This window comes from Protomyctophum parallelum (genome assembly GCF_964188405.1).
Source record: "Protomyctophum parallelum genome assembly, chromosome: 21".
Lineage (NCBI taxonomy): Eukaryota > Metazoa > Chordata > Actinopteri > Myctophiformes > Myctophidae > Protomyctophum > Protomyctophum parallelum.
In genome coordinates, this window is record NC_139713.1 from 5,014,493 (window position 1) to 5,033,112 (window position 18,620).

The window sequence follows — 18,620 nt, forward strand, 5'->3', positions numbered from 1 at the left end:
TTTGAAGAGATATGCCAGGGACCCCCATTTGAAGACATGCCAGGGACCCCCATTTGAAGAGATATGCCAGGGACCCCCATTTGAAGAGATATGCCAGGGACACCCATTTGAAGACATATGCCAGGGACCCCCATTTGAAGAGATATGCCAGGGACCCCCCCATAAGAGAAGATTTTTACGGCTCTAGCAGTGATTCTCAACCCGTTTAATTTGAAGGACCCCCAGTTTGACATGAACGAGGCTACGGACCCCCCATTTAATGGCATTTATATCTCTGGGACCTCAATTTATATTGTAAAATCAATGTCCATTTAACTCTGAGAGTGTACATTTGTACACTCTCAGAGTTACAGTCCCATAAGGGTCCATTTGGCTGGGGGGACCCCTGGAACTCCCTCAAGGACCCCTGGGGGTCCCCGGACCCCACTTTGGGGAGCCACTGGCCTATAGATAGTATTATGATGCCAATCATTTTGTTTCACTCAAGCAACATTTTGAATGCAGCACTATACTTTATATAGTAAAGTATTGCTGCATTGTGGTGTGGTATAGGAATGGCATGCTATTGCAAAAAAAAGAGGGAAAAAATCTGAATTCTTTCAATCACTAACTGTCAGCAGCATATACAAATGTAACCAACCAATGCAATGGTTAAGTAACTATATAGATATTCCACTGTTAGGTTCTACTTAATAGCTTATATTATTCATGATTATGAACAATTTTCTATGTTTTTTTTTTGTTCTTGCTTATACTGTAAATCGCTCTGGAGCGTCTGCGAAATTGTATTGTATAACTTATACATTTGCACTGTATAGGCTACATGCACTCTGCAGTTAAATGAATCCATCCAGAGAAGAAAAGTGAAATGATTCAAATTAATAAATGATTCTCACCAGTTGCTGTTTTGTCTTGCCCCCCTCAGTAGTCACCTGTGTCGTCCGATTAACCCAGCTGGATATCGCCTCCTGCACCTCCACCTCCTCCTCCTCCAGCGGCTCGGGCATGGACGCCGATCCGAGCGAGGCGCTCTTGTGGTGGGACTGGGACCAGGGTCTGTCCGCCGCCGGGGGTCTGGAGCTGCTGGGGAGAGGGAGACCCGTGAGACCGGGAGACTGCAGCAGCGGCAGCCCGGCAACAGCTACCTCCTGCGGCTCCTCCACCTCCTCCTCCCCGCTCCGGCCCGGGGAGGACTTGGTGCAGAGGAGGAGAGGAGGTGACAACAAGAACGACTCCTTCTTCTCCTTCTTCTGCTGCACAATGTCCATTAAATCCACCGAAGAGGACGAGGAGCCTGAGGAGGAGGAGAGGAGGAGGTTGGGCTGAGACATCGACTTGTCCCAAATGGAATTTTCTTTGCGCTTTCTTTTCTTCCGTTTGAATATCCACATGATTGATTAATATTATTCAGATTAGAGTCTGTCGTTGTTGTTGTGTGGTTTTGTAATCGCCAGGTGCAGGATCTTATCTTTTGTTGGGGGGGGGGGGGTCTGCAGAGTGCAGACACACAGTGAAAAAATGTTTTCACAATGTTTGTGGGGGTGGTGGTGGGACCTATGGGTGGGACTGGTGGCTGTTAGGTTATACTGTACTTCGTCGCACTACGGCGTCGCGCGTTGGGGGGGGAAAATAGCCGATCTACAAGCTCACAGCGCGTCGCGATGCGACGCGCTGTGAGCTTGTAGATCTGCTATCGCCCCACTGTCCACATCTGTCCAGCATGGAAGGGGTAACGGTAACGGCACAGAGTACTACAGGCTGCACACGAATCGATGAAGGAGGCTTTACTACGTGGTCCTTGGAGTCTGGACTACAAACACAATGACGAAAGTAAACAAGACATGAAAAAGGCATAGATTTGATTTGATAGGGTACTGTTAAATAGAATAAGGATAAAAGGTAAAATGGTAAATACATAAATAAATACGGTATTAATAAATAATAATATAATTGATGCATTTGCATATATATAACTTGCTTTACAGACACAAACGAAACACAAAGTGTTGAAACAGGCGGTTCAATTCAAACAAATACCAAACACCAAAGGGGTCTATTTAGTTATCTAGTCCTGGGGGTTTACAACAGGGTGGTCCATGGACCACTGGTGGTCCGTGAAGGTATCGCATGTGGTCCCTGTCTCCAGTCCTGACCATGTATTTAAGGGGAATTCCACTCATTTTCAACATTTTACTATGTCATTAATATACCTTAGAGCTGTTGTGTGGAAATAATAATTAAAAGAAAGTCTCCCCATTTTGTGTTTCCTAGAACTGGAAGTCTGAAAAAAATCATTAACATGGTGGAACCTTAGAGAGTGTATACTTTAAGGGTGAAACACATTTTGTCATCAAAAATAGGCTAAATGTATAGGGACCCCGAGTAACAGCTTATCTGTCCATCTGAGATTGCAGGGAGGGTCAAGACTCAAAACAGGTCAGATATGTATAGGCTATAGCCTATAGGCAGGTTCAAGGCCATTCAGTGGAAAAACAAATAATAAAACTAAATGTAAATCAGCGGTAGAAAGGGCAGTGAGGCCAGACACCGGGGGTGATGTGGTTATTATCTGTTCCTTGTGAGAACCCATATATAGCTGCAGTATTTTAAGTGTCACAGTGGTAGTAGATAAGATAAGACCTTTATTGGTCCCACAAGAGGAATTCCGTCACCAAAGACAGTTAAAGGGATAGTTCAGATTTGTTTTAAACTTATATACTGTATGAAATACTTGCCATTAATATAGTGGTTGCAACTGTTTTAATTGATTGATTGCCCGAGTCCTGTGGTGGGAGTTCTGCTCTGGTTTTGGTCAATATTAAGTAGTAATTTTGTGGGGAGCACAAAATTGACATTGTTCTAAATTATTAGCGCAACTTTCGGTCAACTTTGACCATGACCATGATCACATGGAACTATTTTTGGACGTAGTGATATGGACACAAAAAACAGAGTTCTGTGTCATAGAGGGGTCAAAAATGAATGACCGGAACTACTTAATATTGACCAAAACCAGAGCAGAACTCCCACCACGGGACTCGGGCAATCAATTGATACAGTTGCAACCAATAGTAATGGCAAGTATTTCATACCGCTAAAGTTTAAAAAAAAATCTGAACTATCCCTTTAAGACACAGATTACAGGCAAAGAAAAATGTAGGCTATATCGATACAGCAAAGACATCACATTCAAAGCAACGCCATCAACAATTGGCTAACATAATAAATAAAATATACAACATGCAACATACAGTAACCAGTAAGGACGGATCAACATGGAATGTCAGAACAGGTCAGCTCCATATATGGGAAATTGTAGATCTAAGGGTTTGAGGTCAGATGTAGAGTTGCTGGCCCGGCTCCATATATGCAGATCTAGGTGATGCTCCAGTCTTCTCCATGTATGGTTTATCCAGGGTTAAGATGAGGTCAGTGTCGTGATCTTCATATATGGAGATGGCCATGATATGGTGGCGTGACGTGTCATGAGGCGTGCGGCGTGATGTCACATGGCGTGACCATTATATGGAGGCATGATGTCACGAGGCGTGACCATATATGGACGCATGATGTCACGAGGCAATGAATATACCCCCGGCATTGACAATACAAGAGAACGCACATTCGCACATGTAGTGTTCACATTCATGTTCACGCTCTGCAGACCTGTTGTTTCTGCCAACAAGGGGGTATAGCTCAGTGGTAGAGCATTTGACTGCAGATCAAGAGGTCCCCGGTTCAAATCCGGGTGCCCCCTCAGTTATTATTTAAATATGCCATTTCAATAAAAAAAGACAGACCCTCGCTATATAATAGATCACTGGTTCTCAATGCATTTTGTGACCTTGTATAGATTGGCTATTTATGAATATGCAACGTCTATAATAGGGATACAGTGGTCAAACAGAGATTGTGATGCTGTGCATGGGGACCATCACCCATTCAAGGAACCACATAGGGGTCCGTCCCCCCTGGACCCCACCTTAAGAACCACAGTAGTACCAGAGCCATCTAATAGAAGAGTTAGGACATTGAGGGGGCAGAAACCAAGCTCTGTTCATGAAAACCCACCTTTTCAGACTCCATGGCCCATAGCACTTATCCTACCCCCTTAGATAGCATTTCGGTAGACTTAGATAGCATTTTATAGACTTATAGCATGTTATGTAGACGGCACTATAATTGCATTGTATATAGTCATAGCACGCCATAGTACATATGTATAGCATAGTAGTATAGATATATAGTTTATATGCTAGTCTCATAATATAGATATTCCACTGTTACTTTCTTAGCTTACGCATGTAAATGTAAATTTAAAATGCTTTTTTTTTTGTGATGTATTCCCATGCTTTTTGTTCCTGCTTAATGTAAATCGCTCTGGATTAAGAGCGTCTGCTAAATGCCTACATTGTAAATTGTAAATTGTAAATTGTAAATTGTAGCCTGAACTGAGACAAGCTGGAGTTGGAAATACATTGTTTTCAAAGAGGGCGGCGCAAATAAGAGAAATTTTAGGCATGTGTGCAACATGACAACTGTTTTAAAGTATTGTACAGTAACAACTAATGTCTCTGTAATGTTTACGTTGTACTATTACTACAAAACAATCTAAAATAAAGGGATTTAAGATCATTAAAGCTGGGCTGTTGCCCTGAGTCCAATGCATTTCTGCCTACTTCCGGTCCCAGTTGGTTGTCCCCATTCTCAATAGAAGTCTATGTAGAAGAGCCGCCATTGGACTGAAAGCCCCATGAAGTGAACGCAGTTTGCGCAACTCTGTCTATATCTAAGGCTCTGAGTAGTATACCACAGTCAATGACGTAATCTAAACACCTGTCCAATCAGCTGTGACAGTAAGGGCTCATATATATAAACCTGTCCGGGCGGTCCTCTAAAGCCATAACTCAGTGTCGGAACCAGAGTGACACCCGTACGTACACACAGGACAAGACGCGGGAGAATTATTACACAGCAGCGATGTTTAACTTCATTAGCATCTACATCTACATAGACGCTGTGGCGTTGGCGGCGCTGGTGACCCTGGCCACCTACCTGTGCTCCAAGAACGCCGACTGGTGGTGGCAGCAGCACGTGCGCGTCTCCGGCTGCTCCACCTACATCTCCACGTGCATCACGGAGCGCGTGGGCTGGCTCTCCACCACCTCCACCCAGCATGCTGTCGCAGGAAAACAAGCAGCGGAAGACAAAGGAAGAGGAGGAGGAGGAGGACGGATCGCGATGAAGGACCTGCAGAGAGGAGAGGGCATGAAGACCAGAAGCCCCAGCCCCTTCTACAACACGGAGCAGATGTTCATGCAGCAGCAGCAGCAGGTGATGACGGCCAGAGACACCCCCGAGAGGCCGTCGACGCCCAGAGACGCCTTCAAGACGCTGTTCAAGCCCATGACGCCCGAGACCAGGCCCATGACGCCCAGGTCCATCACGCCCAGGCCCACCACCCCGGGCGGCAGCAACGTCCTGACCATGGTCAAGAGGATGGAGGGGAAACCTTGAGGAAGATATTATATTGTCACTTTTTGACAATAATAATATAGGCAGGAAGTAGGAAGTAATAACGCATATAGCATGCAGTGATTCTCAAGGACCCCCAGTATTAGCCACAGGGGGACTGACTGCACATTAGTCCCACATTCCGTTAGTCCGAGTTATGGTTTGGGATAGGGGTTAGTAAGGGGTCGGAACAATTACAACATTACCTATAGCCACAGAACCCCAATCTTCACCGTAAAGATCTTGTGTTAAGTTAACTCTTGGTAGTTACAGGGGCAGCGGTGGCTATCGGAAGGTCGCTAGTTCGTATCCCCGGACCGGCACGTTAAAATTACCACCGCTGAAGTGCCCTTGGACAAGGCATTGAACCCCTACCATGAAATGTTCTATGAGCAGGGCCTGGCTGTAAACAAGTTCTTGAGCTTAGTCCTCCAGTTACCCTGGGTAAACATGGTACATTTCCTTACAGACCGGTCCGGTATGGGTCCATTTGGTTCCTATCTGTCAATCTTTTTAGCTGGGGACCCCCCTTCAAGGACCCCTTGGGGGTTCGCGCTGAGAACCGGTGAGGGGAGACACATGGAATGAGGAGACACCATAGAGTTATATATCTATAGAGAAGACACCCGAGTTCTCCTCCCATCCACTTGCATTAAGTTGCTCAAAAGCGCATGAGGCGGATTCACTCCTCCTTCCTGGTAGGAACAGAGTGCATTCTGGGATTGATTGGTTACAAACACATGAACGCGCTGCCGTTGACTATCATTGTGCCGTTTGTGCGCGTTCACGTATGAAACATTCGTTCACGTGTCATGGCCCCAATCACATGAACGTGCGCAATGATAGTCAACGGAGCAGCGCTGGCTCGAGCTGCACTACCAAATCCGGCCACTATGTCCATTTCGCCTCAGGGTTTCCTCTGGGTGCCTTCTCTAGAAATATATACTCTAAGGGAGACACTGATGACAGATATGGAGAAGATGTGATCTGCAGAGCATAATACTGTAAGAATGGAGAAACATGAACAACAGCAGTCACAAGACAGGACTTGATCTTCGTCTTCTCGGAAAAGAAGAGCTCGTTTCAAACGCAGCAGCTTGACAAGCACTACAAAACTTGAATCCACTGAAGTGAGCCACTCTGCCTTTATTGATAGGTTGAAAGTAGACTGACAGAGATGGGGGAAAGGCTGTGGGGATCGGGAGTTGAACCCGCAGCACGCCGTCAGGCTGGCTTAGCAGCCTAGATGCCCAGACGGTATGAGCTAACCGTCCAGGCTGACACGGCCCTCCTTTTGAGGGCCACTAGCCCCTCCTATGCCCAGCTTTCCGGGTTTGTGTAAATCAGCTTCAAATGAGCTTGATCAGATTGGATGATCAAGATAAAAGTGAGGCCATAAAAATGAGGACGCAAATTGTGATTGGCCAGAATGAGATGATGATGTATGATGATAAGAGCGCTCCTCACTTCACACGGGTGTGATTTATTTTTGTTTTCGCAGTGAAGTGACCTTCCGTCAACAATTGGACACAGGAGTGTATGTCCATTTGGCGAAACAATATATTTTTTTGGCAGCAATGCAAAATTGCAAATGCATCAATTCGGTCGCTCGACACACCCTACAGTGTATAAATAGAATCAGTCAGCAAAGTGATCTTATTTTTTGCCAGCAAATCCCTGGTGTGGTTAGAAGAGATCCCCTTTTTTGTCAGCAAAGCAGACCCTATAGCCACATCGACAACGGAGTGCCTTGACACATTTCGGGGATCCCCTTTTTTTGTAAAGTGCTCAAGCACATATACTGTAGGCTAACCCCACTGTACTGTAGGCTAACCCCACTGTACTGTAGGCTAACCTCATGTACTGTAGGTTAACCCCACTGTACTGTAGGCTAACCCCACTGTACTGTAGGCTAACCCCACTGTACTGTAGGCTAACCCCACTGTACTGTATGCTAACCTCATGTACTGTAGGTTAACCCCACTGTACTGTAGGCTAACCCCACTGTACTGTAGGCTAACCCCACTGTACTGTAGGCTAACCTCATGTACTGTAGGTTAACCCCACTGTACTGTAGGCTAACCTCATGTACTGTAGGCTAACCCCACTGTACTGTAGGCTAACCCCACTGTACTGTAGGCTAACCCCACTGTACTGTAGGCTAACCCCACTGTACTGTAGGCTAACCTCATGTACTGTAGGCTAACCCCACTGTACTGTATGCTAACCTCATGTACTGTAGGCTAACCCCACTGTACTGTAGGCTAACCCCACTGTACTGTAGGCTAACCCCACTGTACTGTAGGCTAACCCCACTGTACTGTAGGCTAACCCCACTGTTACGAAGGCTCTCCATATAGGGACCGACCTTCGAGAATACATTACCTGAATAGTACCATATATGGGCAAACCAACACTGACATGACATCACCACTTGGATCTTCAGATAGTAATGACGACACATCACTCAGTCTCTGACATCACTCTGACAGCAGACTTACACAGTATAAAACGACAGCTCTCAGCTTCCAAACCTCAGATGCCAAACCAACGCACAGGGTATCACCAGCGATCCTAAATATCCAGTCTACTGAACTCAAGCCACAAGACACAAGGTACAGAACACAAGGTACAAGATTTGATCATCAAGATCAAGAACGCCTCAATACAACGCACATACGAACCAAGGTGTCTGGCCTTACAACCCAGACCCCTTTGTATTGTATTCGACTCCTACGCTCCGAGGTATCTGGCTTTACAACAAGTGCATAAATCAGCAGGGGGGCATACTTTTTTCCAAAGGGGGCACTTAATTTTTCAAACCCCCTCCGCTATGTATAACAAATTGTCCCTATGTATAACAAATTGTCCCTATGTATAACAAATTGTCGCCTATTAACCTAAGTGATGCTTGAAAAAGGCTACAATACAAGTAGGCTACAATAAGCAGAACCAAAAACAAACAAAGAAATACAAATATGTTGAGCATTATAATGTCTTCTGCATGCATATATTACCTTGTATTTCTATTAACTATTACATTAATTTGAACATGTATATATATATTTACAATAATCATGGAGAACTTATAGATTTAACATTTGTAAAACATTAAAATATTGGTAGGGTAGGGTAGGCGTACTACTGGCCAATCTGGACTGGAGGGGCATAAAATTCAATCTGGGGGGCCCCCATTGCCCCCCTGTAGAGACGGCAATGTTTACAACCCAGATACCTTGCATAGCTTCACCAAGACCACCGTTCTTTTATTCGTTTATTTGGTCGGGACAGTGTATATTGATGAACATTACATTAAAAATGCAGTGTAAATATAGCAGATTTAGCAAAACTTGCTAATTTCCATCTGCAGTCCCCAGACATCAAACATCAAACAATACAAACAGGACTGACATACAGTTCCAATTACACCTGTTAAGCATCCTGGTTTAAGTTCTACTCGGACACTGACTGAGGTGAGCCCTAAACCTAACCTTTGAATAACAGTCCTTATCGATCCTATTATAACACCCACTAAAAGATTATGCAAAGCATCACTTATAGCTTTGCATTCAAGCATTAGGTGACCCCGCAATGGCCTTACACGTTGACTATATTGCCGCTTCCATATATGCATGCATGGGCATAGCCCTGGAACATGACTCTCGTATTCATACGAGAGTCATGACGTAACTTCACCCTGGTTTTTGCGAACGCTACATTTACAAATAATTTAAATATATAAACATTCGCATTTCAAATATAAAGTACTCACAAAGTGTCCCACGGGTGTTAGTTAGTAGCAGCGCCAGCGATTAGAATTTCTGCATCCCGCGTTGTTTAATAAAAAGCATTTTTATCCGAGGTGTTATTTTGCCATTGGCTTTCAACTACGCGCCCCTATCGGTCGGGAGGAGGGTGGCACTCGGTGTGTTCGATATAGGTAGGCTGACCGCCCTGCCAATACAGACTAATAGGCGAGTGCGCTCCCGGTGTGCAACTGTGGATTTCCCAAACGAACCCCGTTTGAAAAAAGTAGCCGGGGAGCTCGGACAAAAATGCTTTTTATTAAACAACGCGGGACGCAGCAATTCTAATCGCTGGCGCTGCTACTAACTAACACCCGTGGGACACTTTGTGAGTACTTTATATTTGAAATCTGAATGTTTATATATACGGAAATCTTGTAAATGCAGCGAGCGCAAAAAACAGGGCAAAGTTACTGCATGACTGTCATGATAATCATCATGGCAGTCATGTTCCAGGGCTAGCATGGGCATATAGGGGACACTGATAAACGGATAGGCATTTGTGGATTAACCCATTTTGGGCAGGAAGTCAGGAACCCCTTTTGGTGCTTTAAGTATTATGTTATACTTTAACTATTGAAAAATAGCAGATCTACGAGCTCATAGATTAGCTTGTAGGTCTGCTATTTTTGAAAAATCGTGAAAATGTTCCTGAATTCTTTGAATATATATTCTATCACAGCGAACGTTTTTAACTCAAATCTTAACATATTTTCAGATGGGGATCGGCGGCCAATTACATATAGTTTTTGGGGTCCTTGACATGAAATATTGAGCACCACTGATGTAGAAACATAGTTATTTCACTGTCAGGATTTACAAGACCTTTTTTTTAATTTCGACGTCGGGCCTAAATGGGTTAAAGAGAGTAAAAAAAGGGAAAAACATATTGTACACTTTAGCCCCCCAAAAAAGCAGTCAATATTTGCAAGAAACTTCACAGAAAAACAAGTCCAAACTAAGTCGCCATAATTCATAAATGTAGCAGTGTGTGGCTCACAACTAAAAGTCTAACATCTTCCCCCAAATGAGAGGGAGTTCCCTTTGGCTTAGTGGTTAAGATGTTGGCTCTCTACACGGGAGACCCGGGTTCAAGTCCCATGGTCGAGGATATATCCCCGTGTGAGGTCAAAAGGGTGGTTGAGTGTAGCAGAGTGCCTCACAACCTCATCCTGATGGCCTGAGAGTCCAACATCTCCCCCGAGTCACAGGGAATTCCCTTTGGCTTACTGTTTAAAAGGGTTAGTTCAGATATCGTGAAAATGTGGCCCAAATATTTGAATATATCCTTTCAGAGCGAACGTTTTTAACTCAAATCTTTGCTTCTGAGGGGTTCCTGAAACAACACATTTTCAGATGGGGGTCGGCAGCCAATTACATATATTTTTGGGAGTCCTTGACATGAAATTGTTTGAGAACGACTGACATAGAAACATAGGGTTTTTCATAAAACGTCGTCAGGATTTAGAAGAAATGGAATATACAGTCTGGTCACCGGCCTACTCAGGGACCACACAATGCAAGCTGGTAATGCACGGCCCACCCGTTTATACAATACTGGTGCTACTTGTTAAATATCTGAGTACCCAGTGTGGTCTTCGCTCAGTACCAACTAGAAATGCACTCTGTTGAGGTGTCAACTTGTGCCTTGTGCACACAAATACATGGGCCTACTTGTGTGCAAGGCACAAGTTGGCACTTGGGTTCCAGTTCCAGCCAGGGCAGGGAACCCCATTATAATGATTTATAGAGTTAACCAAATGGACACTTTAATGTTTGTAACTCTGACAGTGTTGTACATTGTCTGAATTATATTTTTAAACAGACGAAAGTAAAATAGGGCTTAAGTGTTGTTAATTAAGCTGTTCCTTCTTCATTTTGAAGGTGACCCCATTCCAGGGACCCCACTTTGAGAACCAATGCTAGTAGCCAACCAAAATTAACTAAGTATATTTATTGGTTTTTTTAGACATTTAAAGACAACAACAAGACATTACACAACAAGAACATAATAACAAACAGCAAAAGAAAATAAAGAAAAGAAAAGTACTTACAAGTTACACCTGTTTCTTCTAATACTTTAGTAGTCGATTTGTATTCTTTCTTCCACACATAGTTCTAAATCTACACTCCAGTCCAATTGGTGGCGGTAAAAAAGAACCTCTACAAAAAATAAGAGATAGGTTAATAAAATAGCCGATCTACAAGCTCACAGCACGTCGGCACCGCCACCCAACGTGAGCTTGAAGATCTGCTATGTCCGTCGCGAGACCCCGGAACACTCGCGAGAGCCGCGGCGGAACGGAAAACACAATATCATGTCCCGGCATGCACTGGCGCTTCCTCTTTCTTTCCGCGGCCTGGAGAATTAGGTGAGCCGCTCTGCTTCCCCGACATGCAGAAAACAAACATTTAAATCTGTTAAATATCTATCGCATCTCACCGCGTTCATGTCTCCGTGTTGTGCGTTATCTTAACGCACGACGAGACGCTTCGAACAGTGTGATTATTAAAGATATTTCACTGGAATGGTTATGTTTAATTTGTGTTTGAAAAAAAAAAGGCAGGCAGACAGGCTGGCTGTCACTGTGTCTGTGCCTGTCTGAGGAGGCTTCCATCTTTGAACAGGATTCTCCTGAAACTGTCTCGTGTGTGTGTCGCTAACTAAACCACACGATTATGGTTTAGTTTGACTTGTTTAGATGCCTTTTATTAGCTTTGCTATCCACGTATTTTATCGCTTTTAAACCTGCGTTGTGTCGCTGTTTAATGAGAGAGGCTCTCACGGTTGTATTAAAGTTAAACTAAAGGCGTGTTTTGTGTTTCATTGCTGCTGTAGGTCTCAACATGGTCCGCTACTCGCTCGACCCCGAGAACCCGACCAAATGTAAGTCATATCAATCATTTTCGCTGTTTATATAGGCTTTGGGTTTAACTCGGCTGTTTTTACGACACTGTCGTACAGCCATGCACGATGTACTGCAGTCAGTGGTTCTCAAAGTCTGGTCCGGCGACCCCCCCAGGGTTGTACTTGAGGGGGTTTCAGGTTGGGCCCCCAGCTAAATAAATTATATTTGGTGGTACCAGATTAACCCTGCACAAGTCTGTAACTTGTGCAGGGGGTCCATTTGGTTCAATTTAGACCTCAAAATGGACCCCTTATGGGTCCATTTGGTTCCATTTGTGCTCTGTTATGGGGGTCTAATTGATACCAAACCTGGTAATTGACATTCTAAAGGGTTTGAGAACCACTAATGTGCTTACTGTATAAATCAATGTATACTTTGCATGGTTTCAATGATGACATCTTAGGACACCTTTCGATTACCCATGAAAACAAACACTAAACAAACTGAGCTACCATGTACTGTATTTAATATTTGGTTATGGTGTTGCTGGTGCTGCCTTTTTGTTCAAATGTTTGTTTTTTCTCCCCCTCCTCAGCATGCAAGTCCAGGGGCTCCAACCTGCGTGTTCACTTCAAGGTAAAGTGGAAATACTTGACTTTCTTTAGTATGCATTCCAACTCATTTGGATAGATATTGTAGCATTATTTTCCTCAGAATTCTCAATGTGTGTATGTATGTACAAGTTTATTTTTGGTGACATAATGCAGGTTTGATAAATTGCCATGATGACAAATTAGGACACCTTTGTAGTTTGTAACAATGAAAACAAATCATGTCTGAGCAATTTGTTAGACTGTAGCCTTATTTGACTGGACAAAAAACCCCACTTTTGGTACTATTGTAGACTGCGATTGTAGTTTGCCGGTATTGAGGCTTACGTTTGGTTGCCTGTGCAGAAACCCTGCCTTCAGTCAAGCGTTGACATGCATTATAATAAAAGTATTTGTATTTCTTTCTCTACGAACAGAACACCCGTGAGACAGCCCAGGCCATCAAGGGCATGCACATCCGCAAGGCCAACAAGTACCTGAGGGACGTCTGTGTCAAGAAGCAGTGTGTCCCGTTCCGTCGCTACAACGGTGGCGTTGGACGCTGTGCCCAGGTCAGTGCTTAAACAGTGTGTCCCGTTCCGTCGCTACAACGGTGGCGTTGGACGCTGTGCCCAGGTCAGTGCTTGTGCTCGCCGACCTGATGGAACGATGTTGTTGTGCGTTAAGATAGTTGTTAATGAAGTGAGATTTTGATGTATTCATTTTCCATTCTCAATTTGTCGATTTTGTCCAAAGTTCCTGTAATGGTTAGCCTCAATCTTCGGATTTAAACACTTGAACCCCATTTTTAACGCATTTATGACTAAATGGTGAAAAGAAATGTCTGATCTTCAAGTTAACGCATTACTGCGTTGAGACCTTTGAAGGAGCTACTATGTTCCCAAATAAGGATGCCGCGTTGAAAGTTGAAGTTAACATTGGGTGGAGAAATCAACATGATTGTACAAAAAGTTTGATGTTCACAAAACCTGAGAATATGTGCAGTCTCTGAAGTGAAGTGAGAGGGCTAGTACTGGGCGCCGCAATACTCATTTCAAAAGTACAGATTTGGACAAACTGAAGTTTTCACTACATGTGGTGCACACAAACGCTTAAATTAAATGTACCGGTAGTGCTAGATGATTTCTGTAGTTGACTGCTGTTGCAAATTGGTCAGCAATGTTTATGCTGAAAATGTTTAATGAGATCCAAGAAGTGCTCAAGTGTTTAACGTTTGGAACAAGTTACCTGTGGTGCTGAGTGTTGGTCATATTTTGTTAAAGCGTTTTGAATATTCTAAGTCTAACCTACACCATACCATTTTTAGCAGCATCGACTAGTGACCAACATAATACAGGTTGATTTAAATTGCGATGATGACAATTTAGGACACCTTTGTATTAACTATGAAAACAAATCATGTCTGAGCAATCTTATATCCTAAAGTCAAAACAAGTTTAATGTACTTATTAGTCTACTGTCGTGGACTGTAGTTTAACACCTATTACACAGTAGAGCTTTGATTGTGGTTTTGTGACTTTTTTTAAAAATTCCCATTTGATCCTTTCTCTCCAGGCCAAGCAGTTTGACTGGACACAGGGACGTTGGCCCAAGAAGAGTGCGGAGTTCCTCCTTCACATGCTCAAGAACGCAGAGAGTAATGCTGAGCTGAAGGTACGAGGACAAACGGCCAAACATTTATATTTTTGCTCAACAGCCATCAGCTTATTGGGAATATGTTTTGCATTGTTACTAAACACCGATTCTGAATACCAGAGTTGACTAGTATGTAATGCTACATAATATACATGAATGAAATTGCGATGATTACAATTTAGGACACCTTTGTATAAACCATGAAAAGAAATTATGTCTGAGCAATTTCTAAGCTTTATTTGACTTTACCATTATGGTCAAAAACAACCAGTGGGGATAAAAGGCTGTGTACTTATCCCGTTTTGGGCGAGAACCCCTTTTGGTGTTAGCATTATGTTATGCTCTAGCTATTGAAAAATAGCAGATTTACAAGCTCATAGCACGCCACCGAGTGGCGCGCTATGAGCTTGTAGGTCTGCTATTTTTCAAAAATCAAAGAACGACTGACGTAGAAACATGGCGTATTCAGAAAACTGTCACGATGTAGAAGACATTTTTTTAATCTGATCTCGGGTCAGAATGGGTTCAGTACCGTTTCATTCACTCATGGTTTTAATGTTCCCTGCAGGGCTTGGATGTGGACTCCTTGGTGATCGAGCACATCCAGGTGAACAAGGCCCCCAAGATGCGCCGACGCACGTACCGCGCTCACGGCCGCATCAACCCCTACATGAGCTCCCCCTGCCACATCGAGATGATCCTGACCGAGAAGGAGCAGATCGTCCCCAAGCCAGAGGAGGAGGTCACCCAGAAGAAAAAGGTAACATATATATATAATGTTGTCCGTTTAAAGTTTTAAGGCTTGTCTTTTATAGAGCGTCGCAGTCCCGCACCCTTTCCTGACGACGCCAGGCCCAGGAAATGATTCCCAATGCATCTTGCCCATAGACATTTCAACAAGTATTTATTTAAAGACTCTTACGCCGCGGACAAAGCCAACGGGAGTTGTGACAACTCATGACAACAAACACAAATTTTTTGGACCAAACAAATAATTACAAAGTAAAACAAGTGTTGTAACCTGACATTTTTTTCTTTCCGATTATTTGTTAAGCCCAAAACATTGTGTTTATTGTCATGATTTGTCACACCTCGAGTTGGCTTAAAAGGTAGATAAATACTTTTTTAAAGTCTGAGGAAAATGAACGGGGAATTGTTTTCTGGGCCCTGGTAGGTGGCGGGACTGCGATGCTCTATAGCCACACTTAACTTCTGAAGGCCATTGGCTTTAGTGGTCCTACATAATACAGGTCGATTTAAATTGCGATGATGACAATTTAGGACACCTTTGTATAAACCATGAAAACAAATCATGTCTGAACAATTTATTATCCTTATTCGACTATGGGTAAAACTATACTTGTACTACTATTGTAGACAGAGCTTTAATCTCTAAGAAAATAGTTTATTGTTCCAGCCCAAATGGATAACACAAATACTAATGTAATGATGAAGCGGTTACGGTGCTGTGAATCTAACCCGTGTTCATTCTGTTTTTTGCAGGTTTCACAGAAGAAGCTCAAGAAGCAGAAACTCATGTCAAGGGAGTAAAATCAATAAACCAGACCTTTTGCTTGTACATACTCTGTGTTGTACTTTAAATGTTGTTGACAAAAAAATAAATGCCGGTTCTGCTTCAGCACGAGATGTTAATCAACACTACTCCTAGTGACGGTGTGAGTTTGGGGCTCAGGTTCATGTGGATACAGGTGTGCTGTAGTTGATATATTACAACTAGGGCCGGGACTAATTGCGATTAATTTAGATTAATTAACTACAGATAAATTAATCGCACCTTTTTGTTCACCGCGGAACGTTTCTCACTGGGCGCTTTTCTATAGTACTGAAAACTGGAAATAATAAAAAGTCACCCCATTTTGTGTTGCCTAGAACTGGAGGTCTGACAAAAAACAGTAACAATATGAAGTACAGCTTTGTGATGTCACTGAGATGTACTTGTTGCTGTTACTAATTTTTTTTTCAGACCTCCAGTTCTAGGCAACACAGAATGGGGTGACTTTTATTATTATTTCCACAACAGGTATATTAATGACAGTAAAATATTGAAAATGAGTGGTATCCTGTAGTCACTATTCATTGATTCACTGGGATACCAAAATACATTAAAAAAAAAGGTTTCTCGCTGTTCTCGGGTTGAATATTGATATGCGATTAAAATGTGATTAATCTAGATTAATTAATCGCAAAGCCTCTGATTAATTTTTTTAATCGAGTCCCAGCTCTAATTACTACGGCAAAGGGATTGTTACCAGAGTAATGGTTGTACTTTTTGAAATCTCAATAATGCCTGTGACCTTTTCTCTCTACCACTGAACTTGATTAAAATTGGGATAGCATAAAGGGGGCGTCTATACCCAGGGTGTAGTGCCCCACAAAAAGTAGTGCAGTCAGCTGTGACTTGAACGGTAATTGGTATGGCTTTGCTGAAATGGTGCTACAAAGTTTTTCATGTTCTAAAATTATGTTCTTAAAAAATGTGTGCACCCAAATTGTATAAATTTGAGTTTATCGTGAAGACATGATTTGAGGGTTTATGCATGTGAAACGGTTCCTGGACAACGGTTGCGATACTCAGCTGGGTCGAAGGTTTATGGTACATTGTGTTACTTTGTCCCTGGATTATATCTTTAAGGAATCAATCGCATCACACTCCAACAGCCTGCGATGGCTTCGCAGCACACACACAAGTCAACAAGTTTAAATTGTGTGGTTTTGTCTACACTGGCTATTTCAGATCATGATCGCCACGTCTCAATGGTGTATTCTATACAACAGTAATAGATTCCTGACTTGAGTAGTGTTTATGACTAATGTTGAAACAACGTTCTGAAGATGGGACTTGGCTACTAAGAAGCGCATCGATCCAAACCCCACTGGGGATGAAGACAGTTGGGACTGCAGAGTTCATGGGACAGCCTGCAAGTGGACGACAACAGCCACAGTTTCCTCAGAACAAGGTTACGCCCAAGTTTATGCAGTGTAGGTTTACTCTGTTTATAGTATAGCAGAGATTCTCGTGTACTTTCCCATTTAAACTAATAACTCATCAGTTAACGATTGGAAAATGCAACACTATTAAATGTTATGCAGCAAGCAACTAGTTGGCCTGCAGTATAGATTTTGTCCACTTGAGGGAGACCATAGACTTAAAATGGTGGTGTTATAGTCCATTTGCAGAACACTGCCATGATTCCGTCAGAGTTTGGAAGCACTCGTTTTCCGTAAAGCAACGTCCTGCTGCCTCGGCTCTTGCATTATGTGCTAATTCAAAACAGGTGGTACACAGGGCAGTTGACTTGAATGATATCTAACGAGCACTTCGAAAAAAGAGTCCTGCAAGGACACAAAGCAGCTCATAACATGTATACAGTGGATTTTTATGAAACAAACACTTTGAGGATAGAAAGAGATTATTTCAAGTTTTCTGTACAGCTGCAATGTTGGTGAGTTTGTTTAATACAATCAGAGAGGAGTTTTCTGTTTGGATGAATGGGCTGCCATTGGAAGTTGCATAGGTAGCACCTTGCCATGAACTTATATGGTAAGATGGCAGATGGTCTGCATATGGAGAATACCATTAATTTTCTAAAGAGTAGCATAAGATAATTTAAATTAATTCTTCTTCCTCGACTAATGTTTGTATCAAAAAACTTGAAGTCGTTTCATTAACTAGCTCTTTCACTCTTTTCCCCTTGGGCCTAAAAAAGTTGTACGCCTAATATTACTTATGCATTGTTCTAGAATCATGCATTGTTGCACGCAGCACATAGCCAAACACCACGGCGGGCGGACAGAAAAAGAAAAAAGTTTAAATTGTTTATATAATAGAAACTAGTTCCATTATGCGCCATTTATTTAATGTATTTATAATGGATTTATTGACGACTTCCACTTGTATGTATTCATTTTGTCCACATGAGGGCGACAGACCGTTGAATACAAACAGTCAGCAGTGTCGCAAGGACTTGATGGAAAGTCTGGTGACGCGAGGTTATTACAAGACAGACAGTGTTGTAGCCTTTACAGTTTACAATTACATAATATATGATTTAAACTATCAGTTCAATGGATTTAGATGAATGTTAACTGTGATTTTGCCCCATGCTGTTAGTAAGTTAGTGGCAAAACGCACAATGGAATTATCTTTATGTAAATGTTTGTAGCATTGTAAGGCCTGAGGTTGA

At 42.7% G+C, this 18,620-nt stretch overlaps 2 protein-coding genes across 2 annotated transcripts in view; one reads left to right on the forward strand and one right to left on the reverse strand.

The window, feature by feature from the left end:
- The window catches only part of mctp1b (multiple C2 domains, transmembrane 1b), a 114,068-nt gene extending 112,755 nt beyond the window's left edge, over positions 1-1,313 (reverse strand). The window contains exon 1 of the mRNA XM_083793825.1: positions 897-1,313. Coding sequence (XP_083649951.1) covers positions 897-1,268 — 372 coding nt within the window. The 5' untranslated portion in view covers positions 1,269-1,313. The remainder of the gene's footprint in view (positions 1-896) is intronic.
- Positions 1,314-11,631: 10,318 nt separating this feature from the next.
- On the forward strand, positions 11,632-16,054 carry rpl17 (ribosomal protein L17). The gene is made up of 7 exons (XM_083793854.1): positions 11,632-11,692; positions 12,160-12,207; positions 12,765-12,805; positions 13,197-13,331; positions 14,335-14,433; positions 14,984-15,175; positions 15,919-16,054. The coding sequence occupies exons 2-7, from the start codon at positions 12,168-12,170 to the stop codon at positions 15,964-15,966; spliced, it is 555 nt and encodes a 184-aa protein (XP_083649980.1). The 5' UTR covers positions 11,632-11,692; positions 12,160-12,167; the 3' UTR covers positions 15,967-16,054.
- The last annotated feature ends 2,566 nt before the right edge of the window (positions 16,055-18,620 follow it).

Excerpts from the sequence above, each read along its gene's own strand:
- rpl17 (XM_083793854.1), top strand. The coding sequence starts at position 12,168 with ATGGTCCGCTACTCGCTCGACCCCGAGAACCCGACCAAAT. Across the intron at positions 12,208-12,764 it reads CCCCGAGAACCCGACCAAAT|CATGCAAGTCCAGGGGCTCC; the intron begins GTAAGTCATATC and ends CCCCCTCCTCAG. Across the intron at positions 13,332-14,334 it reads GCGTTGGACGCTGTGCCCAG|GCCAAGCAGTTTGACTGGAC; the intron begins GTCAGTGCTTAA and ends CTTTCTCTCCAG.